Below are 27955 nucleotides of genomic sequence, written 5' to 3' on the forward strand. Positions count from 1 at the left end.
ATTTTGAAAAACCAAAGGAGCAATGAAACTTAACTCTTCCTTACACTGGCTGCCTAATATTCAAATAATGCCAGTTGCCTTTCCTGCAACTCTTCTTGAGATAACATTGTACATTTAGGCAAAACAAGGCTACATCTTTTACTACCAAGCATCTCTGTGAAGTCAGAAGAGAATATCTAATCTGTGGACCACAAAAAAAAACTGTGTAACGAGTCACTGCCAGACTATTCAACCCTCTAGGGAGCAAGATACCTCTCACCTGAACTTTGATGTCAAGACCTGAGAACTTGGACATTTCCTAGCATAGGCAGATGTAAGCAGGAGCCCTGTTACTCAGAAGCGAACTTTTCCCCTTGAGGCCTGCCCTAGTCTCACTTCAGTTTCTTGTCTTTTTTGCAGACAGGAGCCCAATGGCTCAGCAGGAGAACAGTTGTTCCAACACTTAGAAGGCTTCACAGGCCTTACTTTGGCTGGTGAGACTAGAGGAGAAGCAAATTGAGTTTACGCAGCCTTTCTGGTTCATAAGAAAGTTTTTGTATTTAGTCAGAGAGAAAGGGCAAGACTACAAATAAATGTATAAACGACTCTCTTACACGTGAGAGCACGAATCAGGTCCTAACTTGATAGAATAAAAAAATCTAACTAACCCTGGTTATTCTGTCTCACATGAAATAATATCTGACTACAGGCATCATCATGTTTTCAGAACTTGGAAGTTTGCTGTATAACCAGCAGCACAAGCTTAGAGGTCTAGATTTATCTGTAAAAATATAGATGTGTAGAAAGTGTGGGTGACTCATGAGTTAGGAAGGAGTTTCTCTGTATCCAGATTTTGCTTTTGCCACAAGAACAGCTGTAAATCTATTTGAGGATTTTATCTCCTGTCCCAAAACTGACAGCTGTAGTTCATTACTTGTATAGAGTAGACAGAAAAGAAACACTGAACTTTAGGATTTTCAAAACCTAGTTGTGAATTTAAACTATGTCCAATTATACCCATTCACCAAGAGATCTGAGGGGAAAGGAATGAATATAGAAAAAGCCTTGAATTCGGCTAAACAGTAGACAGTCTAAAAATACGCTATACTGAATGTATGATCAAAAAAATAGCTATTTCAAAAGAAAGTTATATTTTGAATATAAATGGACATAGAACAACTTTTAGGCCATTTATAAAGACTGAATGCAAACTTATTTGGCACATTAACGTAGATTCTAAGTTCTTACTACTTTTAGATAACTACTAGTTTAATGATCTAAGAAATAACTTCAGCCACTAGCTTTTACAGCAATGTCTTCAAATATAAGAGATATAAACTACCCTTTTTGCCATATATGTTATGGTGGAGATGTATGCTACACTAAGCAAGTTCATACATAAGGAAAGGAGCAAAAATACTTCTTTGCACTAACAGTGTATTTTCTTTGCTTTCATATGTTTTACAGATGTGTGACCATCCTAGCTGTCCTCACCTATGAGGTAGCTGTCATGGCATGGCCAAAACAGACACAGACACACACACAGACACACACTTTCACTGGAAGTCACATAGGTCATTCAAACACTGTAGTAACTGAGGTTATGGATGAGTTTGGTATGAGCATGATAATGTCCACATACAAGCTAGGAAGCTGATATAACGCACTATAATGGAGAGCTTGATCTCTGTTCCCTGAAATCTCTCCCTTGCCCAACATTCCCTAAAAGTGGTTTTCTGACATGTCACCCTACTCATAGGAATCAACAAGAATACCACAAACTAAAAGTGATAGAGTAACCTATGTTACAGTGATAGAGTTCACCTACGTCTGAGCAGGGAATAGCATAGTGCTCTGTCTGTGCTGGCAAAACATGATGTCTCTTGCTCTCCAAATTAGATGCTGAAAGTACCTGTTAATTAATCTATGGTTTTGCAGTTTATTGATTTGTATTATCATCTGTGAAGGTAGCCTATGATCAATGTATAAAGTCATGAAATAGAGCTAAGGAACATTTTTGTCTTAAAATAATTTAGATGGACAGATTCCTTCTGTGGCTGTAGGCATTACAGATGCGGGTAATAACTCTTAAAAAAAAAAAAAAAAAAAAAACCTCTATGTGACAGCTGAGTTTAGCAGTGAAGAATCACTTTGCAGAATAAGAGTTCTATCTTAACTGACAGTTCAGCCCAAGGATTGATGATATATAGATTGCTTCATTCCCCTCTTCCAGTGTCAATTATTAATCTGGTTTTGCATTACATTTGAGCAGTCACACTCAGCTTCCTGGTCCCACATTAGACAGTCTGCAGTAGTCTTCACCAAAAATAATATTTTTCCAGTCACACATAAATAATATAAGTACCAACTTTAGGCAACATACTTTTGGGGCTCTGGCTCTTATTTGAAGTTACTTGCATTTAGATTTGTGATTCATTTCTTGTTTAATAAAGAGTCTCTTTTAACTGCCTGCTTTAGAGTTCCAAGGTTCACCAAAATAACAGAAAACTTCACTAAGTCTTCACAGAATATCTTTGCAAACAAGTGTTTTTGATCTTCAGTATATATGTTCAGTCAATTGAAACAGGTGAAACGTAACAACAGTAGATGTAGCAGATGTAGTAGGTGACATTTACCAAAAAAAAAAGAAAAAAAAAAAGAAAAAAAAAAAAGAAATCACAAATTGTATATTAATGTTTCCCAGACAATTGTGTTATTCAATATGAGCAGAGCTGCTCTACTGGTCTTGTATTAATTATGTGTAATGTCACTGCATTCTTTCTGTGTATATTTCTCAACTCGCTAAAGGCTGAATACTGGAAAATTTGTTCATGTAGTGCAACAAAATCTAAACACAAAATAAAGCCTCTGAAATAAAAATAGCACATGCTGGTGTACATTTTCTACACCAAATGTTCCTAAGCATTTATATGTGAATAGAAATCCATGCATTAAAATTCTAGGCATACAGTGAGATAGACCCAGATGGGTGGGAGCAGTTGAGAAATATAATGTAGCGGCAGTGTTATGTCTGAAGAGGGGTGGATGTCTTCATAAAATTTCTGTGACTGTAGATGGCATACATGTGACATTTTCTTTCAGCTTTCTCTCCTTCTCAAAGGTCAAACACAATGCATGTTTCATGAAGAATATGAGGAAAGGCCCCTGGGACTCTCATTTTTACAGGATTATCTTATGAAATGTTTCAGATGAATGGCTGATTTTCTGTAGTTTTAATCAGAAAAGCAATGTTAATCAATCTAACCCTATTTTTTCCCCTCCTTAGGCACTTGATTTGAACTATTAATATGACTGGAGAAAAATATGGTGATACACTGTTTTGTTTAGAACACCTTGTTCTATGTGAAAATAAACATCTACAAAAGATGATACCACAATACTGGAGCATAAAGTAAAAAAAAATGAAAACATTTTCAGCATGTAATTTTGATGAATTACATTTTTTTTTCTTAACATGGATGGCATTCATGTCTTACAAGTTTTTTTGGTAACCCACTGTTCCTGCCCTGTACAGCAAGGTCTACTAACCACCGACCTGCAGAAAGCTCTGTCTCCACTGGCTCGTCAGCCAGTAGTTTTGGCAGTGGATACAGCATGGATAGTGAAGGCAGCAGCAGTACCGCAGGAGAGAATAATCTATTTCCCATCCCAAGAATGTAAGGCTTTTCCTTTAATATACTGTATCCTCCGTGCACTGACAATGCTTTGTATAGCGCTTTCACCTGCCAGTCATTCTCTCATGTAGTTTCCTCTGCAGACTTGAGTTTTATGGTAACATAGCATCAAACTGGGGAGAAATTCTCAGAACTTGTACCTGCATTGTGCTTTTTGAGCACTGAAATGTTAATAACCAATAAAACCCATTCTTCAACCTCATGAATTTTTTGCTGTCACACAGCAGAGAAGTTACTTGCAATTTTGGTGAGAGTGTGTAGAGGTGGGCTTTGGTCATATTTTAAAAGCAAAATTTTCCCAGGCTTGAAAACGTTCAGCTTGAATTTTCAGACTGACCTTCTTATAGAAATAAATGTTAATAGCACAACTTAAATTCAGAGATTGGATCTGACCCAACTTTCTCCAAGTTTCAAATAGTTTGAGTAGAACTTCTCAGAAAGACTTTGTTTGCTGTTTTAGTTAAAGATTTGGGTTTGAAGTCCCTGCAGGAATTACCAAACTATTATCAGTGCAATGATTCTGTAAAATGATTTAACTTTCAACCATTTTCCTGGGTTAACTACTCCACAGAGAAAAGTGTTACCAGGATTTTTTCCCTTCATTTTGTCAGCATGCGCCTTCCTTTTGCAATTTCCTTCATAGGAAAAAGTAATTCTACTCAACTGACTGTTTCTAGCCTGAAATTTTATAGATTGACTATTCTCAAAATACATGGGTCCATGAAAAACATTGATCAGTGCTCCTTGCTCACTCAGTACCTGCAATAGTTGTTCCGTGTTTTCCACCAAGGCACTTTTTTTTTTTTTTTTTTTTTTGCTTTTCCTCTGCAGTCCTGAATTATTAGTCACAAAGGCTTAATATAATCTTCTCAAAACGCTTGACTGATTCAAAACAGAAAACATTCAATTTCTTCCCTAGAACTGTGACATTCCTAAGTATTCATCATTTTCTGAAATACAGTCCAACAGCATTTGACTGCAACTTATTAGGGGCTAAAAAGAAAGACAGCTACCAATCTAATTTCTCCATTTTGCTCTTCAGTATGTAGGAAGACTAAGTGAGCTCAGGCTGTAGTGTGCCAGTGGATTAATCTTTACTGAACTTTTTACTCATCTTGTTCTAGATTAAAATGAGTGGTACTTCACAGTGGTAGAGAGATGATTTTTAACAGGACTTGACAATCTCAAAAGAAAATTATTCTGCAGTCATCCCTAATGACAAAAAGCACAGATGCAGAAAGGCTTTGCATACACAAACCTAAGACACAGCTCTCAATAAAACTTTTTATTTCACTTACTCTAAATTTGAGTCCACATAATACCACCTGCTGTGCACTGTCTAGCAGCATGGCACTGTCTACAATTACGTGGTATTTGCTTGACAGATTCACTATTAAGCCCAAAATCAACAGCACTTCCACTGAAAAGCAGAAAAACCTCTCCATGACTTTCAGCTTTCCTCTTACAGTAATTGGCTCTCAGGAGTTTTACTTAATTAAATAAAATAGAAGCAGCCCTTTTATTTCCTGTTACATGAGCTAGACTACCTCTTCTATTATTGCATTCTTAAAGTAAATTGGTTAGCTACAGATATTGGACAGACCATCCAAAATGTCCTGAGTACATTCACACAGATAACAAATGCCCCCCTCCTTTTTTTTTTTTTTTTTTTTTTCCCCTCTTATCCTAAAGAAGTATATATGGCAGTGTTATGAAAACAATGGCAAAATTACTGTTCATCAGCAGAGACATTAGGGATCATCTCAGGGGACAGGTTTTGAAAGAGTTGGCCCTTTTCATTTTGAACTGAGGATAAAAAAATGTTTATATATCTGAATTTATACATGACAAATTCTAGTTGGTATTTATGTTCACACTAGCTTGTTAATACCTGCAGGGACTCTGACCTCATACACTAATTCAGTATACCAATGGGACCACAGATCACGATTGGGATGTGCAGTGTTCAATGAGCTAAATAATTTAAAGTGTCTTGGCATATAAAACCTATTTGGGTGATAAGCTTTGTTTGGATTAGAGGAAGTGTTTGACTTACATATAGATAATGCATTAGAGAGTTCAAATTTTAAACTCTTTGGTTCAAATGCTTTTGATCATATTAATATTTAGCCAAGAAATAAATTAAAAGAATTAAACAGTGACACCATGGGATTTGTTTGATGAGGTAACTAATTAAAATAGTTACCAATATCAAATATCATTGCAACTATCACAGGAAATTAATCATTATACACAGTTATACACTGTTGAATAATACATTTGAGAAGGTCTTTCGCTTTGGGAAATCATTTGTAAAAATCTCTTATGCAATTGCAAGAGTTTGTAATACCCCATAAAATTGCTTATACTATCATCTAGGATAAGGACCAGATCATCTGTGCCTTTGTCCTGTGTAGCCATGTGCTCCAGTACAATGTCTGTGTACTGCTGTTAACTTAAAATGAGGTTACATCTTTTATACTGGTGAAAAGTAACTGAGTAACAAGCAAGGAATCAAATCCTGGGGACTCATAGTTCTTGTATCATATTTGTAATTCTTTACAAAATGTATTAAATCAGAAAAGAAGAAAACATTTTTCTGTCCATTAAGATTGAATTTTGACTTAAGAACGGACATTTTACACTCACTGTTTTTTAGTCTGACAGACTTTTATTGCTGCTGTGAAACACAAGTCTGGCTCATGGGTTGGTGTGGAAAAGCACTGACCCTCCAACTCCAAAACCTTCACCATACACACCTGAAGATAACAGCCTTATATCCTCTACTAGAGCATTCAGAGGGTCTTAAAGTAGAAAGGCAAACAGAAGCACAAACTTCTCATTGTAGCAAACATGCTTTTGAGGATGATTATAATCATGCCTTAGAACTTTCAACAAGTATATTTAAAGTTAGTTTCTATTTTACCCAGCTTTCACTACCTAAAAATAGACATCTAGATAGTCACTGAGGTTCTCTCTATATGCTGGAGAAAGACAGGTACCTCCAGAACATGATTTATTCCACTCATCTTAAGATTAATGCAAATCTCAGAACTGAATCATTTCTTATGCAAAACCTAAAATGCAATATTAAAGCAATTACTAGAAGATAATAACCACAAACCCACCTTACCTCAGAAGTGATGGTATATTGTACACCAAAAAGTCACTTGGTTACTCCATATTATATATTCCACCATTCCCTGGACCATAAGAGGTCAAAGTGAGGAGAGGCTATGCAGACTGATTGCAGAAGCCTGGGTTGATGGGAAGCAGGTGGCAGGCAGCACTGGTGGCTCCTGCTCTGGTCTTTAAGAAGGCAGAGGCTTAGCAAAGTGTGATTGCAATTGTCTCCAAAACAAAAAATAATATTTTGAAGTGATCTGTCCAAATAGCAATAGAAAAATAAAGTCATTTTTACTGTTTTTTTTTTTAATTTATATACACACACACACAAACACACATGGTTTTTAGAAATGTCTGGGTTATTAGAATATGACTTTATTTTTTTGTGCTGAACCAAGCCTCATTGTCTTGGAAATATTATTTTCTTAGATCTCATCTCTTTATGGCCTTAATCACAACTACCACCATATTTTTTAACAGTGGGAAGATGAGCCAGAATGGACAAGAGCCAGTAAAGCAGTCGGGAGTGGGATTAACCGATGCAGAAGGTAAAAAGAAATACAAACAACACTACGGTGATATACCATTTTGTTTATAGAACTGGTAAAATTATTTCTTCTACTTGTTATGCTATGAAAGATTAGCCTATGCTCTCTTTGTATTATAGAATAAGATCCTGATTTTCACTTATTCTAAGGGCCCTTTACACATAGCACTGTTGTAATGAGTCTTCAGTTTAAATGAAAGTCATGTCTTATCTGTTTATTTAAAGTAATTAAATAGTCAGATTGCAATGAATAATATCTGTCTTTCAATGTTCATTGCTTTTGGTAGTATTGGAATAAAAAACTACGAAGTATGGATCTGACTCACCCATTAAATCAGTAGCACTCCCATGGCTCTCAGGCCGTATTTTTACAGCATTTCAGAATATTTGCTTCATAAAACAAATATTAATTTTGGTGTCTATACAAAACAGTTTAAATAAAAATGTTAGTTGAACACCAGGTTTGACCACTGCACTTGCACTGTAGTAAAACTTTTATGCGATTAGGAAATCCTGAGTGAATTATTTTGTCATGAATGTGGTGCTGCCAAAGAAGGAGCCATCGTATTTTTGGAGCTGGAAAGAGCCGGGCAGGATGGCTGTCAAAGTTTCATGAGTAATGTGATCATCTCTTTCATATGTAATAATGGACAACTGCATGAAAAATAAGAGATGGATATGTTAGGAAAATTCCATTTCCCTTAGCATATAAAATATTTTCTTCCAAGTATGTTTTCTTTTGACCTCAAATATAAAACTTAATTACCATAAACTTCATTTTGTTATTTAAGTAATACTTTTATCATTTTAATGCATTTCAGTATCGTTTGGGGGTTTTAATTAATTCAAAAATTGAAATTCATATGTACGATTGAAGTTAACTCCATTTGAAGTCCAGCATTAAAAGAATCAACCTTTATCAGGTTTCTGCAATCTGTATACCTGGGGAATTAATTGCTGTTACTATATTTGAGGTAGAAGTGGTATAATGTTTTGTAGATTTGAAGAAATGAAATTAGAATTTGAAGGTAGAACAGTAAAACAGTCTTTTCCAAATCAAGACTCCTGAAGTGTATACATGCATTGTGATGTACTGAATCTTTTCAGTACACAGTACTTCTCATGAAAATATCCAAATTAATCTTCTTATCAAATTTCAATTCATTCAATGGCATTTATAAGTATTTGAAAAAAATATATTTTTTGAAAGAGAAATGGTGAGATGAAAATGGGAAATCAGGAATTTTCCATTTTTTATTTTGTCATGATGTGTTTTATGTGGAAACATAATTGTAAACAAATAGATTTTCATCACTTTGTTCATCATAAATTGCCCCTTAATTAATGTTTCAGATCATAAACTTCAGTATATACAAATACAAAATGTTTCAATTTCATGTTTGTATCGGTCAAAAACCCCCCCCCCCCACTTTTATCACATTCTGAAAGATGGTCACTAGACTACATTCCAGAAGAAGGTGTGTTTCTCCTCATCTCCAAAATCCACAAATAACTCCAGAACTGCAATTCGATAATTTTCACTTATGATGCAATTCATCTCCCCAACTAGAGAACTCCCAAGTTAGAATTGCAAATCTGTGGGGCTGGACTGTCAGGAGGAAAGGTACTCCCAGAAACTGAGCCATATTACCTTTTTTAAGGTTGAAATGAATAGTCCTTTGTAAGCATTTTTTCTCCCCATTAAGAAAAGCTAGGGTGATCAGCTAAGTTTTTAGTGTCTGACTTTTAGTTGACTAAGCTTGGACAGATCAATCTCAAATGATAAAATAAACTTCTAAAAGCCATAAAACATTTTAAGAACCTTTTACTTTCAATGCATAGATAGAATGATCTTTTGGGGATGTTGTACAGTATTTAGATGAATTGAAGATCGACCAAAATAATCACTGCCTGTAATTGTGGTATTCTTTGCCTAGATGAAGGAAAGTGGATGAAAATCTTTGTTGCACAGTCTTAAAAATCAAATGATCCTGTAGTATCCATAGCATACTTAGCTATTTTATGCACCAGATGAGCTCTGCAACTAACTGGAAACAAACATTCATTCTCATTTTCCATTAATTTGTAGAGAGAGCGGTGGCTCCCATAGTTGACATTTGTATTCTCATCTGCAGATATGGATTCAGTGTTATGGTTCAAACCTTTTAATGCTAGTACTATTTTTACATTTCAAATATTCTTAATGGATGATTTTTTGTGAAAAGTAGCCTGAGGATTATTCTCTTGAAAACTGTGCAGAATAAAATTCAGTTGCTTAAACATGGGGATCTACTTGAAATGTTCTAGTTGTCCAAGCCATCCACACAGGCCTGACAAATATGGCAGGGGATACAAAGGGTCACAATCTTTAGGACCAGTAGCTGTAGGCAAGGCAAGGTAGGAACTCTTAAATGGCACTGAAAACCTATTTTTAGACTGAAACCACAGTAACAGGGTTGGGATTCAGGTTACAGGGTAAGACACCAAAATTTAGGCTTATACATCAATGGGATCATCAGAGAAAATTATGTCCCTTTCAAATAGTTTTGTAATTGTTTACTTACTTGAGAAATGTGCTAATGTATTGCTGGGAATAAATAGTTTTTGTGCTATCGAGATGTACCAGTTAATTTACAACTAAATCTTGGAAAACAGTACTATTTACTTTGCTGGCACAACCAAATGGTCAATATAAATAACTATGGGTAATGCTATGATAAACTCTGTTTCTCTGAACAAATCAGCTTGTCATTTTCTGTATTTTCATACTACTTAATAATATAAAATAATTCAGAGTTTTGTTCTTGGGCACTGTGCTAGAGTTATTTTTATTGTATGCATTGTTGCATGCTATCTTACACTTAACTGTCTGCCCTGAGCAGATGAAAATCTTCATCTTCATAAACTCCAGTAAATATGATGCTTATTGTGATCTTCATTGATTTATGCAAACCGGTTTCTCTATTCATCTCAGAAAGTGCAATATCATTTGTTTAAAGGTCTATTTTGATGTGTTAACGGAATATTAAAGACATTACAGACAAAATAATATTCATGTTCCATGTAAGGATGTAAACTAACAATTAAAAATACATGATTAATACTTTGATTCAGTCGTAGATCATGATTAGTCTATCTGCCCTGTGTAAGTGCTGGATCAATAGATCTCAGATGGAATTTTCCACCTACCAAGTATCTATCCAATAAAAAATATACGGGAAAAATTATTTTCATGTATTTCAAAAGTGTGAGTTTACAAGGCAATCTTAGCTGTAATTATTTTAGGTAGACAAGAGCCCTTTAAACATATATTCCCTTTTAAGTTAAATAGTTTTCCAGAAGGAAATTTTTGATCTCCTCATTTTAGAGATGCTATATAAATGAAAAATATCATTCTCCTGGGCGTACGGCCATTTGGGTCCATCTCAAATAAAGGTTCTTTTAGCAAAGATGGACATGTCAGTAAGCATCGTCCAGCTTCACTCATTCACTAGCTTTTGGAGGGAATGAGTATTCACAGTGCTCCTGTCACTGCCTATGTTTTGTCTCATTCTTGTCAGGATATTCAGTCAGCAAATCATATGTTTATATGGGAACCGAGTGGCTCCCCACCCTTGTCTTCTGAGAGAGTGTTCTCTCTCTCTCTCTCTCTCTCTCTCTCTCTCTTTTTTTTTTTTCTCTTTAATTCCCATCAAGTCCTTGCCCTGAATACCAAGAACTTCTCTAAGCAGTTCTAGCATGTCTCATAGAACCTATGTCCTGACATTTCCCACAGCTTTTGCTGGTCAGTGGTGCAATAAAATGAAATCCTGTAAGGATGAAATTTTCTCTCTGTGTAGGTGACTGAAGCTAAACAGAAATTTCCAGAATGTAATTCTGTAATTTCCAGAATGTAAAGCCTCTACAGAGATATTTCCAGACCTGAGCAGAAGGAATAGATTTATATTACGCTTTAAAATCCGACGATGCATAGAGTACTTACTGAACTTTTGCAGTAAGAGGTACTAGTGACATGCATTTGTTGTTTACATACCTGTTAATGAACTCTTCCAGAATTTTTCTTTTGCATAGTGTGTGTTTGCCTGAGTTACAGATGAAACCAAAACCAAAAAACCCTGCAAAAATAACAATAAAACAGAATAACATCATGTTTTACTGGACAAATTTTACACAGATTTTACCACAATTTTTAATTCATGTGTTCAGTGTAATCTGAGCTAAAAAAAGACCCATTTCTTTTTTATACTTTTGAGCTTTGTGCTTCATTTTCACTAAAAGCCTAGCTTTCAGCACCCTGGATTACACCCTGAGAAACATGGAATTAACAGTTTCACCACTTAGTATGGTATTTCATTAATTGACTGTCTAATCTTTATTTATGAGAAAAATGAATTAAATATGTCACAAATTTTAAAATCGGGGCAAATATTCTAACAACATTTTGGAGGGATGCCGCAGGCCTCTGAAAATAAATGATTGGCAATCTTCTGACTTGTAAATTTTCTGTTATAGCTTTCTAAATCGTCCTGCTGGAATTCTCTTCCCTATTGTCTGTCTGGAACAGACCCTGGAGCAAGTTATCTAGCAAACCATATCATGCTTTCTCTTGAAGGGGCCTATTTGGGTCTGAAGAGGGAGCCCAGGAATAACATGTGGAGTAGATCTCTTGAGTAAAATAGAGTGAAACAAACTGACAGCAGAGATGCAACTGAGCATTGCTACATTCTTCAAAGTAATTAAAACTCGGAAAAATTGACAGCCTGATTTTCCTTCTACTTGCAGCTTAGTTAATTTAGAGTAACTCTGCTTAAGCCAAAAGATTCACACTGATATGACTTAAAAAAGAGTAAGGGCTTTAGATGTTGCTTAAATTAACTTGCTGCATTTCCACATCTTAAAAATCAGAACTTTGATTTTTTAATTCCAGTGGTTAAAAAATCAGAACTATAATACTAAAGAAACAGTCTGAATTTTGGACCTCCAACTAGAAAGTTACAAATAGGAGGAAAAAGAAAGAAAGATAAAGGAAATTATTAAGGGTTTATCATGCTTCAGTTACTGAGATTTGCAAATGCTTGCCTATTCATACATCTGTATTTTGATGTTTAAGTTACCTAGACTGAAAATATGTATTTCACTGCCCAGGAAAAATTTTTCTTACAGTTATTTGTGTCATTTTACAGAAAAAGAGGACTATGAGGATCAGATTAAAATATGATCCTTAATGTTCATGAAATAGTTTATAATTAGATTTGAAGTCTTGCTGGATTAAGTTTAAGATGGATTTGGTTGTCTTTGCGTAGTTAATGGTGTCTTTGAATGAACACAGTGAGACTGGGAACAATGTAAGGTGGAGATCAGGTAAATCTAAAATTTATATAACTTTGGGATCACCTAAGACTTTCCTTCTTTTATAATCAATTTTAATTTATACCTTTGTATATATTAGAAGGTCACTTCTGTGAAACATATTCTTGGCTTAGGTCATCTTCAGCTTAAAAACTAAACATTGCTATTCATACCTTTTATAATACCTATAACAACAATTCCAGAAGGAAATATTTAGCCATTTGTCCCTTATGAGCATATTTCTTTTTACCTGTTCTTAAATATAAAATTATTAGAAAGGAAGCAAACATTAGGACATTTATAGATGTTTCTCCCACAAATGTGCATACTAAAAATAAACCAGATGATAAAGCACTTGCCAGTCAATTGTTTTAAGTGTTTGGATTCAATTGTTTGATATTTAATGGAGCTGCAGTGTAATTTAGGAAAGAAAATGAATGTGCAAATGAAAGAGTAGTTAAAGAGACTCTATGAAAGAAGTTCTGGGTTTGGGGAAGAGCGGCTTGCAGGAGTCTGTGGATCTTAAAGTACAGAGGAAGGAGGTATCTGGTGGTTTGATGCCAGACTCGGTGGGATTCCCTTTTTTGCGGCCTCGAGAGATATATCCCAGAGGTTCCCCAGAGGGTCTAAGAGTGGGGAGAGGACAAGGTGCCTCTCTGTCACCTCAGCAGCACTTGGCTTCCAGGGTGCTGCAGGATAAAAACCAACCTCACTGGAAGTCAGATGAACCCCAGGTATTGTCCTTACAGCAGCCAGCTGTAGGCAGAAAGTAATTTCTGGAGTGCCTCTGGAGCCCTGAGCACCAAGTTTGGTGACTACATCCTCGTCTTCTGTTGGGACTGGCCACTTCAGGTCAGCACTACCAAGCACATTAGGCACCTAGTTTATATGCTATAATTTGCCCCTGCAGTTGTCTAAGGCTCTTCATGGACTATATGAAAAGCCTAAAACCTCTAGGTGTTAGAAGTATAACCACACCTTTCTTCTGCATGAGGGAAATTCTCTATTAATCTCTAGCAAGAAGGAGAGAGTTTAGATGGAGTTCATATTTGTAACCATTAGTCAAAGATGTGACAGTGATAATTGTGAGACGGTCAGCATAGGACCTGCAAATATTCCTTTCCTGTGTGCCTGGTATTCTGGGAACATTTGCATATTCAGACAAAGAAATTTAGCAGCTTTATAAGTGGTAACACTTTTATTCTTTGACAATATTTTGATTATTCAACAACTTTAGGCATGTATGTCCCCTTGCTTTACCCAGCATTTTGTCTTGAACAGGTCCATTCAGTGTGTCTGAGGCAGGAAAGCTCCACTCTCTTTTCACTTTCTCACCTTTGTGTTGGGTTTTGACTACTGAAGCAACATCAGAATTTCTATGTTCTATATAGAAATTCTATATTTCTATCTATAGTAATAGGCATTAAGGGTCTGAGAACCATTATTTCCCAGGAAGACTGAAAGTATTGTTATACATCATGCAACCTCTCACTTTACTTTATGTAAAGATATGAATGAATTGTGTGAGTCCACATGGCCCAACACCGATAGTGAAAGTAGTCTCCAATAAAGTAGTCTCTCTATAAATCATACACTAACACTGCATTTATTTTTGTTAAATTTAGTTAAACTAATCTTTATCTTCTAGAGACAAAACTCCTATCTCCTACAACATAATCCTTGATTCAAAACACACAAACGGTGTGTTGATCAGCAATAAATAACCAAGAGAAAATGAGTTTCATTCATAATCACAAAAAATTTAAGTAGTTTTGAACAGTTACATGTTTCTGCATCGGGGCTTTATCAATCTCTTTTCAGAGCCATTTTGCACTAGTATCTCCAAATTACAAAGAGCACCATGTATTGTGCTCTTTCAGAGATATCAACTACTATCTTTGCTGTTTGCTGCCTTTCAGGTATCTTAAATACCTCAGGAGTGTTGAGTCTGAAAAAAACAGTCTGGACTTCCAAGTATATTTCTTGAATCAATAGAATCTTACAGTCACTAAGTATGTGACTGTCGACTTGATTGTAATGGATATTGATCCAGGCATTTAAAGAGAAACTTAGCACACTTGAAGTTTTACCAACACAGACTGAATCTTTTGCACATCAATGTGCACTGAATATTCTTTTCTTTTTTTAGTTTTGAGTTCATGTCCAGCAGCACAGAGCAGAGAAAAATGGCTGAAGGCTCTCAGAATCTTTCTTACGGAGCAATATCATCCAGGAGATTTCTTTTTTAAAAGATTTTTAGCAGCAGCAAGCTTTATGTTTATAGGTTTATTTTACCATTTGATTATATGCAGATGAGGTCACTCTTTGTGAAATAGATTTAATAAGAGTGAGAGAATGTGATCCTTACTCAGGAAGAGATCTGCATGAAACAACAAGGTGTTGCCAGACTGCTACACTATGTCTATAAATAAAAAGGCTGTAGTTCAATTTGGTATTGTTTAAATTGTCTTTAATATCAAGTCCTAGCTAAGGTCTACCATCTAGTACTCCTGGCAGCAAAAGACTAATCAATGCCAAAAAATATTTAAGGAAGAAAATTGGAAGAATTTAAGGAAGAAGATAGCAGCAAGGGTGATTTCTGTCATGAATAACTCTGTCAACACGGAGGAAAAAAGGGAACACCGGGGAACAGAAAATAAGCATTTGCAGCCAGCCTGTTGCATTGGTCCCTCATATTGCATCTCCTTTATTTAGAGAACGTTAACTTTCATTTCAAAAATTGAAAGGATTGGGTATTCTTTTTGTCACAGGGGATCCTCAAGCAAGCAATCAGGATTATTCATAGACAGTAGTCTTTCTACTTTTCTTTTTTCCTTTTCATAAACTATCTATAACATTTTATACATGCTTCTATGACTTAGGACTATCCATACTACCAACATCTAAGTACCACATTAATTTGAAGAAGTGATGCAAAGTAAACACAAAGAATATTGTAAAACTAAGAATTATCAGCATCCCCCCTAAACTATGGGAAATGCTTCTTTTTTCCTATCACTTCCTGATTGCCCAGTGCTCTAGTTTGCCCACCTGGCTCTCCAGCCGTATTAGGAGCAGTTAGCTCTGCCTTCCTGAGGTACTTGCCAGGGTGATCCAGCTGCTCTTCCTGGAAAGAAGCAGAAAGAATTTAAATAAGAATAAAGGCTGCTGCCACGGGTAGAAACATAGGAAAATAAGACAAGATAATCTTCTATATTATTGCATCCACATCACAGACAACATTTCTTTATGTAGCTACATAAAAATACAAACCACCCTGTTGCTGAATTGTTATTATGGAGTGTCATTAAAGGAGAAGTGAATAACCCAGGGAGCCCAACTGTGATTAACTAGTTGTGGTCCAAGCAGCTTGTGCCACTTTTGTATTAACTGGGGCTGGCTGGATAATAGCCATTATTTTGTTTGTCAAGAAAAAAAAATTGATTTGTTTTTAAAGCATTCATAAAAAAAGTCTACTCTTTTACGGCATCTGTAGAAAATCACTTAAGATAGAGAAGACAAACAACCAAAAAGAAAACCAACAAAACCTGAAAGCAGAAGTATTTTTTCTTAAAACCAAGGTATTCCCATTTGCTTTGGTGCTTCATAATCAAGTAGAAAGATAATTTGCTTACCTAATGTTCTTAATTCCTTTTATCAGCCTAGATCTTAAATGTGGGTCTGGTAATGCACCTGGGAATTCCAGGGGGATTTCCTGGTGACTCATCAGAGATGCAGAGTGGTCAGAGGGTTGAGCTGAGAATAGGATCCTGCGCTAAGAATCTAGCTAAAAATCTGATGAAGCTACCTGGCATCATTTCCGAAAAAAAAAAATACCAGGGTTTTTTTGTCAAATTACATTAGTTATGTCTTTAGAAAATATATGTTTATGAAGGAAATTTGATCTAATAGCTGGTGGCACATTTATTACAAATCCAGATAATTTAGAAGTCATTCAGCACTGGAAAGCAAATGGGGCCTCCACACCAAACATGGAGTAAGCTGAAGATACCTGGATTGTATCATTATTGGACCTGAGTCTTGTCTGATGCAAGTTGAAGAAGGGCTACTTCACCTAGTGAGTAATTTAAAATGTCTTTGAAGTAGAGAACCACTTTTCATGATCGGTGCTCAATTAGAATCAGCAAAAACTAGCTTGTGGCATTAACATGACAGAAGATGAATTGTTAAATCTTAAATAAATTCCTCTCTGTAATGAAAATGAAACTAGGACATACTGAGTTGGGTTTTCAAATGTAATTTTCCTGGATAATTCTGGTGGTCTCCTCCATTCAGCAGTGTGATTGGTACCTGAAATTCTATGCATACACCAGGAAAAAAGTAAGTAAAATTGATCTGCTTTAAGGTCAATGATGTTCAGTGTTCAAATATGAGAACTGTGCAATAGTAGCAGAATTGGGGTAGAGGGAACTTCAAAAGGTCATCCCATTGCTTCAAAGTGCAATATTTTTTCAGAAGATTTTTTCCTAACCTGAACCAAAAAATCTTAGTCAATATAGAGACTTTACAGCCTCATTAGGCAATCTATTCTAGTGCTTAACTATCCTTAACATTCAAGTGTTTTTCTTAATATCTAGTCTAATCTTGATTGCTGAAATAAAGGTTGAAGGAGAGAAAGAACAGCGCAAAATTCAAGCTCTTCTCACAGATACAGCACATTTTATCTACATTTTGTCTAACACTTCCTATAAATAGATTTCTCCAAGCTTCCATACAAACCATACCACAGCTGCTCCTAATGGATCATTCTATATTAATTTCATATTTATCTGAAATAGGGGAAAAAATAGGAATATCATAACATCTATACTTAAGAATTCTTTGTGACTCCTTACTATTTGCATCTTATTTAAAAGGAATTATATGTATGTGTTTTAGTAGATTATTTATTCATTATTCCTTTCATTAGATAGTCCATAACTTTCTTAGGTATTAAGCTATTATCCTGTGTATTCAGAAAGGGGTTTTTTTTAAGTTTTTTTTTTTTTTCCTTCTCACATGTTCGTGTGGTACAAACCCTTTCAGGTTTGATATTAAAACAGTTATTCCTGAAATGCTGTTTAAACACAGATGAAACTAGAGCATTTCTAAGTGGGATCACAAGGCAGGCTAAAATTAAAGTTCAGCTGATATTTCTGTCAGTATTTGAGACTGCTCAGAGTTATTTATGCATTTCATAATGCTCCACGTGCATTATTTTGTCCTATGTTGATAGTAGGTTTCTAGACTTGCGGCTTTAATGAAATACATGCTATCCATTGTAACATTACTTGTTTAGCAAGAGCTTCCAAGTGCTTGTTTGTCCTGAAGAATTCCCAACAGTATGTCCTGTGTAGGCATTTGTAGCTGGCTTAGGGTGTTATCTGTCATTCTTCCTTTTTATGTATCATTTCTTCTGAAACTACTAGGACTGTGATTGTGAGGGAATCACATGGGTAGATAACTAAGACCACCATAGTGGCAGAAAACTGTTCTGTCGGTATAGAGTAGGGTGCAAACTATGTGTCTTTATCTAGTAAATGATTCATGGGTTAAACACAGGTGTATCCTGTTGTTTTAGGTACTCTAAAGTATTTTCTACCTTGCCTCCAGTTGCTGCTCCAGAAAGGCCTGGGTATCCTATGGGTCCTGCACACATCTGACAGTAGTCAAATTTCCCTTCAGGCAGTGGGGAAAAGAATTGGCACACTCCAGTTAGCTATCTGTTAAGAAGGATCAAATGATTATCAAGAGGGTTTACAGCATTAATTCTAGTTTACATACCTAAAGTTTAGATGGCTGAAGTTAGATGAGATTAGTTCTGGCCTTGGTCCACAGAATGGTTCCCAGGTCTGCATGTGTCTTGATACAATCTGTTGCGTGGGTCTGTTTCTTTGCTGAAACACCCTTTGGTGTGTTTTCATTTTGTCAGACTTTCTCTTTCCTTCAAGTTTTCTTTAGATTTGTTTGACTGTTGTGTTGGCTTTGCACTTTGACTGATTGTGATGTGATAATAATGTGATATGACTTAATTTCCATTCCTTGGAAAAATGCACAAACTTTCTGCAAACAAGCCAGGTCAGACAGTTGATATGTACATCTGTCATCGTGTTTCTTGTTTCATGCTGCTGTAATGCCTAGAAATTCATGTATTTCCCAGAGGCCGGATAACATACTGCCAAAAATAATTAGGCAATTTGTATGATTTACTAGGAAAAGGCCCATATGCAACTTGCATCAGTGCCTGTTGAGGATGCTGTGAATTCTTACTACTTCCTCCTGCTGCTCATCTCATATCTGTAACATTTACTCACCAAGCCCCTGATCATCTTGTCCATCTCTGGCTGAGCGTCTGGCCTTTTAGAAACGCATTCCCATTTCTGAAATAGTCTGCCGTACTCTTGAAGGAGTTGGATTTTCATTGATCTAAACACATTGATTTTTTTTTTTTTTTAAAAAAGAACTATGCCCTTCTGAATAGAAAAAGAAAGAAATCTAAGCAGGATTGGAAAGTTGTATGGAATAATGATATTTAACAAGAGAAATATATATTTTTTTCTCTGTTTGCAATCCCTTTGTGTTCACACAGAGTTTTCACATCAAAAGGGAGCCAGGATTTAGGAAGTAGAACTTGGAAGCCTCTCCTCATCTCCATTACTTCTGTGTCGTTCTGTTGAGTAGAGGGGCTACTTCAGATTTATGACATTACAGAAAGAGAATGAGATTTTTTTTTTTTTTTTAGTTTGCCTTTGGAAAGTAACTTGAGTATGTTCTTCTGAAATTATAAAAAAATGAGGATTAGTACTCTGATTTTATTAGGCATATTTGTAAGACTTCTACAACATCAGACAGACTTTTACAATCTACAGTAGTGGAAACAATGTGAAAGAATATGACTTCCCAGGGGAAAACAGAGAAGAACCAATATGGCTTAGCCAGAGCCAGTCTTCCTACCATGACAACCTTTCTCATACCTCAGACAAAAGACAGTAATTAAACAGAACTGTACACTGTACCTGCTTGTCCAACCTTTTGAAATTGGCTTGTTGAATCTAACTGGCCTTATGCAGGTATAGATTTACTGAGAAGGAGAAAAGATAAAGAGCTTAGAGCCTCCCCATGAGCATCTAGTTGTCTTGGATGCACACCTTGTCACATAACAGGAGACAGATTGCACTGCCACCACACATGCATCCAAGTATAACATGGCAAATCCATCCTCGCTCTACTGGCAGCTTCTACTGCCCTTTGGTTGCTTGTTCTGAATCAAATTCCAAAAACTAAATACTGCAATTTTGCTATTAAAAGAAGTTGAGTAATTTATTTCAAGTAAAATTTTCTGTCACAGGCTAAAGAGTCTAAGTTGAAGACAGCTTGAAAAATAGATACAATAGGAAATGATGCAAATCCTGGAAAAGAAACAAAAAACCCCAGCAAACCCAGACACATTCCTTCTTCCCTTCCCTCTCTTGGGTCAACTGAATATATAAATGTATATTTAAAGGGATGTCATGTCTGCTATGATTATTTGCCCAATATATTACAATAATTAACTTACATAAAAAGTCATCAGATACTTTTGCATGCAGTTTGTGAGTTTATCCACATGATTATTTTTACATGAATAATCTCAAATACACAAAATCAGGATTTTTCCTAAAAAAAGGTGCCAATACACTTCTCAGATCAGATTTTTTTCAAAAATAGTACAAGTTTTGATATTTTAAATTTTAAAATTTAGGAAAATGTAATAAAAATTTAAGAAGTGACACCCTTTTCCACTAGTTTCTCAATGAACTGTCTGAATGAATAATTTGTCTTTATAATGTAGTTTCCCATTGCAAAATGAAGGTACTTCAAATGAAGGTATTCTCAACTGTGTGAAATGCTTTGAGTATAGTGTTTGGGGAGCTTTATGTAACTACCCTTTTTGATGGCACCAAGTTGCTTTTGATTTTTAACTCAGGTACCTCAAGACTTCTGCATCTTTTTGATATGACAATGGAGTTCGTACCCAAAGACAATACTCTAATCTGGAAAATGTACACTGTGTTCTGTCCTTCTGTCCTCCCTTCTTAATTTCTATTGTTGCAGTCTCAGAATGGATATGTGAAATGACATTCAACTCATTGCAATGGCATACAACTCAGGCAGGCATCACTTAAGAGCTGTTGGCCCCTACCCAAAAGGGGACTAGTGGGACAGACTGCTGATGGTCAACCTCCTTTGCTATCCCTTAAGAGCTCTTGGCCCCTACTCAGAAGGGGATTAGTAGATGAGACTGCTGATGGTCAGTCTCCTTTGCTAGACCTCTGGGAATTTTTATAGAGATACCATATATCTTGTGTCCTTCTCTTCCTAAAAACATTCGTCTATTTATCTACCTGTAGACAAATGTAACCTCTTTCACAGCTTCCTCATCCATCTCCATTTCACTTGAGACTCATGGACACTTTGCCTTCAGCATAAATTCAGTACGACTGCCAATAGTGAGTAGACAATCAGTCTCCTGTAGTTTCACAAAAACTCTAGTCAGCTTGTATGTATGGATCAAAATCCTTAATTGTCCAGTCTACCTTAAATTAATCTCTTTGTGGGCATACAAAATCTTCAAACATAACTTATCGACAAGAGGTGGTGAGCAATATATAGAAAAAAAATTCTTTAACCAAATATACAGTGAAAAAAGATCTTGGGGATCACAAAAAACACCTCACTAATCAAGCTGAGCTTTTCTCATGGCAGGGCCGTGACTGAGACCTACAGACCTGCTTCATTTTAGTTCTGCAAGTAGTCTCATTGACATCATTATGTTCATGCAGGTTGCATCTACCTTATTGTTTTGATTCAGAGCAGTAACACAGCTTTGAAATAACTTCTCCAATTGTCCCTGCTTGCCATGTGTTTATTGGCTTTTCAAAACTGTTTTGATACTTTCAAATTAGGTTCTTTCTGAGGCGAAAATAAGCTGAAAACTCTGCTTTAGGCGAGCGCTGAATGTGCTCCAATTCCTGAGCATGTCGTAACCATAACCAATGACTGGTTCTTTGGGCAGATTTTGAAGCACATGCATGAAAGGAACATTTTGTTTTGGGACCAGAGAGAATCTAGTTTCAAGTAAAAACACTCACCTTATACAGTATAGGTGTAGATGCCTCAGAACCAACTGCTCTGATTGCTAATCTGCCTCTATTGCACCAGATTATTTGTTAATGAGATAAATGTGAGGGAGCATCAGCTGCCATATGCTGCAAGAAACCAAACAAGGAAGAAACAAACATCTCATCTGTTTCTACCAAGCTGCATTGATGGAAAGTCTCTTCCAAGCAGTCTTTCAGATCCTTTGGGGGGGGGGGGGAATAAGAAAATAAGAAAAATCCTAAAAGTTTTGGTATTTTGTCCTATTTAATCTTTTCCCTGTAGTTTGTTCTTGTGATAGGTTGCTCTTTTTGTGGGAACGGAATTGGTCTATAAGATGGCATTATCCATTTTTTTTTATATAGTTGTCTTGGAACACTTATCTAAAGGACTTTGATGAAAGTAATATTGTCCAGCTGCATTACAGACCAGCAGGATTCTTTAGTTTTGGGTTTTTTGTTTTTTTTTTTTGGGGGGGGGGGGGGGATTCCACTCACTGCATGAACCGGATCGATTAACTTAACTCCCCAATATAATTATATAACCCTTCAGAAAATGATATTAAACTTTGCATTTCATAAAGCTTTTGGAAGTCAAATGACGCTTAGGAACAGAAAGACTGCCTCCACCGAGTTAATGAGAGTTTTACCATTTATTACAGTCAAAATTCCACATAGTGCACTTTGAATCCTGCAATAAATTGTGAAATAAATTACTCAGATTAATTTGCTTTATTGCATTATGCAGGAAATGTTATTTCACTGCAATATAAAGTATAGATATACATATATAGATGTATATGTATATATACATAGTCAATTAGATATAGCAGGCTAGATTTAAATCTTGTAACAGTTTAAATCGAGACAGACTCCATGAAAGTCACTGAAATTCCATCAGTGTAAGATTGGCTTGTGGGAAGAGTGATCACACAATGAGGGACTTTCACATACTGTGAACAACGCAGAAGCAGTATAGGAAAAGGTGAGAAATTAGAATCAAAGCATTTAGCTGACTGAACAACTGAGGTGTCTGCAAATGACATCTAAAGGTGAGAATTCTGTCCTCTGAGCAACCCTGAGCTCAGCTTTTACTTTATTATTTAGCATAGCAGCACTTTTGTCCTACTCTACCTATGACCTTTAACTCCCCAGGTTTTCCCTGGACTGATTCACTGCACTGCATTCGCCTTAAATAAGCAATACCCTATTACAGAAAGTTTCCTATACAAATGTAAGGAATCCTTTGCAGCACAATCTGGCTGGAATTTGGATCACCCACCTTCAGAGTCCTCAGAGAAATACCTATATTGTGTAATTTCTTGCCTGCTAGCTGGTTTCCCAACTGGTTAGCTAAACTCCAGTTAGACTGTGAAACGGAAGGCAAGATTTATGAACAAATTGAAATGAAAATTTATATAATACTGTATGTCAGGAGCAAAGGTGAAGTTGGTAATTTTAATTGAATTTAGGTAGCCGTAACATCATGAACTTAAGGTGAGCCTGATGACTTGCTGTTGATTAATCCAACAAACTAATACTTAGTGCTCAATCAAGGCAGGTTTAGCATATGTAGATTCCTAGGATTAGATCAACTTCAATGGTTTATATGGATAGGTATGCTTAGTTGCATACATATATATTTATAAAAATATATTATGATCTAGTAAGGGAAGAAGTGTGTTTCCAAAAAAACCCTCAGTTTTGAATGAATGGCTCCATCTGTGCCTGTAGGATTCTCCATTATTCAAAATATCACTTTCATTTCATGAGCCCTTGCAATCTGTGGAATAAACTTCACTGCTTGCGACTACAATGGATAGCAAAAATTTTCCACAAGATTCGTATATCAAATTTGGTCTTACATAGAACGAGAATGAATCCCATTGATCTCATTCAGACTTCCCATTGCATTTTACTTGTTTTACCAGTTTACTAGTCTTTTTTTATATAAGTGTATTTACAACAATGTAATGATTGTCAATTCATTTTAAATTTGAAGTATAGGATAAGGGCAATTCTGGGCTGATCCTTCAGGTTTTATAAATCTGGTCTGTTTACATAGCCAAAGAACTTCTCTGAATAGTAAAGGTTTGATTTCAGTCTTATAGTGGTTTTATTTCTGCTATTTCACTAATTAAAAACCTAGAATTTTGCCTACTACATAAAACAAATCTAATCCAGTATCCTTCTACAGCTGGGACTGCAGAACTAGATAATGCAATTGGAAATTGCATTCAATATCATGGGAGTTATGAGATTATTAACCTTCCGAGCTATTGAAATCAATGGAAAGAAATAAGCATTCGGAGGGCTCAATTCATTTGACCTGTTTGAGAATGAGACAAATCACACACTAGTAGTGCCCATTGCTCTCCTTTGGCTATAAAATGAGCCTTGACAATTTGCTCAGATACAGGCATCAACTTTCAGTCAAATGAATCCTACCAGCAGGGTCTGTCTCCAACAGACCACAGAGTTTAAGCAACGGTCACTGTAAAATGTTATTCTATATGCATCGGCAAGTAACTTTTAAGCACATTTAACTTTATTTGACAAAAATGCTAATCTGATTTGGTCTGCAGTTCTAAAATGGCTGCTGTGCTCAACAGCAAATGTAATTACCATTTGCAGTGTTAAGTTCCATAATTATCTTGAACTAACAAGAAGCACAAGATGGTGTCAATTTATTTTTTGTTAGAAAGACTCTAATTGGAGAGGTGAAAAATGGAATGTGGGAGAAACTTTGGATCAACAGTTTACTCGGATGCACACAAGATGTCTTGAAATCACAGATATGTGACAGGATAACAGAGATTTTGTTTCATTAAGGATGAAAACTGAAGCAGGTCACAAATCTAAATTAAGAACCAATTTAATACGCCTTTAGAATATTTTGCAAAGACAAATTCTGTTTTCATTACAGTTATATAACCTTAATGCTTTCAGTTTTCCAAATGCAATTCTGCATTTCAGGGTTTCTAACCATTCTGATTTTTTCACAAGGTGACAGCAACTCTGCCAAGGTTAATGATCAGTTTAGTGATATAGTATGATCTTTTTCTTTCAGTTCTGCCTGGGGGAAACTCCAATCCTCTCTTTTCTCCACCTTTCAAATCTCATAGGCAAGAGTAAAAAACAACGTAGAGATGGTATAGACAGTCTGTAGCGTTCTTCCAAAGATTTGGTGATTAGAAAGAAGAGAAATAAGAACACTCTAATGATTCACATTTTACCTGGAGCTAATAGTTGCCCCTTAATTGGTTTCGTCTCTCATGAGAGTTGCTGCCTTATGTTTGCTGAAAAAACCTCATCCTCATAACACTAGCAGATAACACTCTCCTGTTGACCTGAGACAAGCTTGGTTAAAAAGCCCTGAATTGCCTAACCAGACCATATATCATTTTGTCTGAGTTCTATACCTCCCTGGAGATAGTGAATTCTGTCCCTGTTGACATCACCACAGCTCACCAGAAAAATAACACGTACAGTTGTAATCTCAGTTATAATCTTGGAAACAAGAACAACAAACAGGAAGCAGAAGTAAACCAAAATAAAATGCAACTCTGTTTTAAAGTTTTAAATTTTCTCCTTTTTTACCCAATATCCCTAATATTTGTACAACTGGGTAGTGGGATTAGAAGATAGATAACAAAACAGTATTCTTGGTCAACTGCCATCAGATTTCAGCCACAGTCTTTTGTATAGCTGTAGATTTAAGGCTTGGGACAGACAAGTGAATATCTTCAAATATGTGCCCCATCTTATACTTCACAGTGATTTCTCCTGGGTTCAGAACTCATCAGTATTTAGACATTTAGTTAAATGCTTGTTGATGGAAGGAACACAAGGATCTCAATAGGGTTGCCTTCACCAGCTGGTAAGATGGAAGATAACTCTGGGATCCGCTAGAGGAACAAAGATGAAGAAGAAGGGACAAAGATGGTACGGGTACTAGTCAGAGCATAAAAAATCACCCTCACAATCCATACTGTGGGCCTGCTTGGATCACAGATCTTTAAACCCTGGGGAGTGAGCAGCCCACTAGGGAACTGGGCAGATTTCTGTGTGAGACAAAACCTGAACTTTGCTGCTTAGAATTGCCCAGGGGAATGGGAATAATGAATCCAGATATCCTTGAACTTTGAGCAACTACCAGTGGGTGCTTCCACATGGGCTTACAACCCATGTCACAATCCCACCTCTTGTATATAACTGATAAAAAATGATAAAGAGGGGTTAAATTGTGTCTTTGATTTCAGCATAACAATTGGGCCAATGAGACAGAAGCTAACCTGCTCACTTCTAAGAATTGCCGCACTGTCTTTCTATAAACTTTTCATGTTTAACTGAGTTCAACTCACTTCACTAACACATATTCCCAGCATTAGAAGCCCTTTGGGAATCACAGTCAACCTCCTGATTATATAAAAAGCAAAACCAAACATACATGGCCAATCAGAAAGACGTATTAATCTGATCTCTCCTACTCCCTGAAGCAAAACTCATCAACAAAAACCAGTTTGCATTCATGCTGCAGTGCTACTGATCTCTATCTCCTGCAGCAAAACTCTAGACTAAACAACTGGACTTGCTTTCATGCAGTAGCGCTAACTTGTTGATAGCACCACAGCTATCAAGCTCTAAAGCTCTTTTCCTGAGGCAGCTTTTTTTATTGTTGACAGTAAAATGGATGGTCTATGAAAAGAGTTATTTTTGCTACTTTTTGTTTTCAAACAGTTGGGTGATAATGCAGGGACTGCAAATCAGATTTAATATCCTTTTGACTTCTTTAAAATGATTGAAGCTAAAAACATACAACTGATGCCTAAAGCAATTTAAAAAATACTGAAAGTGCTGGCATTGGAGACAATGGCCTTTTCTCACACTGCAGCCACTTTCTACATGAACTCATCTCAAAATTTTGTGAAGTTCATTCAGTGCTGCTCAACTTGTTTAAAATTTAGAACTATTATAATCTGATTTTTCTCTCAGAAAGTCACTGTTGCAATGACATCAATATCTTTTCTTTAGACAGTATTAACTTAGAAAATGATCTCATGCTCATTGCCACTGCATCCTGGGTTGCAAAAGTAATTGTGTAGGCAGCTGGTTGTATGAAGTGATAATAGTCACTCCTCCACTGGGCACTTGTGAGGCTGTGTCTAGAACAGTGTGTCCAGTTTGGGTCCTCCAGAGATACTGAGGAGACTCCAACATAGGGCCAATAGGACAGTTAAGGGCTAGAGCACGTGTCATTGAGGAGAGGTGGAGGGAGAGGGGTTTGTTCAGCCTCAGGAAATGATGGGTAGTGGGTCTTCAGCTGTTCTCAACTACCTTATGGGAGGTAATAGAGAAGATGGAGTCAGACTCTTCTCAGAGCTTCACAGCAAAAAAGAAAACAGGTAACATTCAAAAGCTGAAGGAACTGAATATAAAGAAAACTAAGAAAATTGCCGTAAGAACAGTTTAACTGTTCACAGCCTCCCTTGGAGATTTTCAAAACTCAGCAAGCAAGGCTCTTTGAAGCTAACACTGCTTGCAAGTGTGGGGTTGGGCTGGAGACCTCCAGAAGTCCCTTCCGCTTTAAATTATTTTATGATTCTATGATTGCTTCATGAAATATATTTTGTCATAAGCCAGCACTGTTGCTGAAAAATGACATTCTTCTCTCAACCTCATTTCATCCTTCATGCTGGCATAAAATTTTCAATAAGTGTGTGGTGAACTGGGTTGGGTAACTAACCCAAATTCAATATATCTGAGGCTGGGGGAGTTGGGTTTTATTCAGATCATTTCTTCCAACCAGTTCTCCAGGCATCTGTATGAACATTCATAGTTAAGCAAGCAGTTATTACCAGGGAAGCTGTGCGGGAATGAGAAAGCAGGAGTGTAAAGAGAGCTCTTTCAACAGCAATGCCAGGTTATGCCATTTTAAAATGAGTAAGAATCAGTGATTAGTTAAAGGTAAAGATATTTGCCATTAGACTGGTGCCAAGGATGCCAAGGATATTTTTTTTTAAGAGGCCATCTCACCAGAAAGAGTTTAAAGTAGCAGCCTGCTGCAACTGTTTATTAAACACTCTGTAGTACTTTTCATAACCACCATTTTGGCCAAATTC

At 36.2% G+C, this 27955-nt stretch overlaps 1 protein-coding gene and 1 long non-coding RNA gene across 2 annotated transcripts in view; one reads left to right on the forward strand and one right to left on the reverse strand.

Moving 5' to 3' along the window:
* PCLO (piccolo presynaptic cytomatrix protein) overlaps positions 1-27955 on the forward strand; it is a 368844-nt gene that overhangs the window by 311717 nt on the left and 29172 nt on the right. Inside the window, exons 22-23 of the mRNA XM_064504922.1 lie at positions 3515-3656; positions 7281-7348. Coding sequence (XP_064360992.1) covers positions 3515-3656; positions 7281-7348 — 210 coding nt within the window. The remainder of the gene's footprint in view (positions 1-3514; positions 3657-7280; positions 7349-27955) is intronic.
* Positions 6814-16479, reverse strand: LOC135327156 (uncharacterized). Its single transcript, XR_010387278.1, has 4 exons — positions 16332-16479; positions 15748-15823; positions 11381-11462; positions 6814-7057 (listed from the first exon to the last, which is right to left on the reverse strand). It is a non-coding gene; the product is annotated as an uncharacterized LOC135327156 (long non-coding RNA).

The sequence above is a fragment of the Dromaius novaehollandiae genome, chromosome 1 (assembly GCF_036370855.1).
Source record: "Dromaius novaehollandiae isolate bDroNov1 chromosome 1, bDroNov1.hap1, whole genome shotgun sequence".
NCBI classification, from domain to species: Eukaryota; Metazoa; Chordata; class Aves; order Casuariiformes; family Dromaiidae; genus Dromaius; species Dromaius novaehollandiae.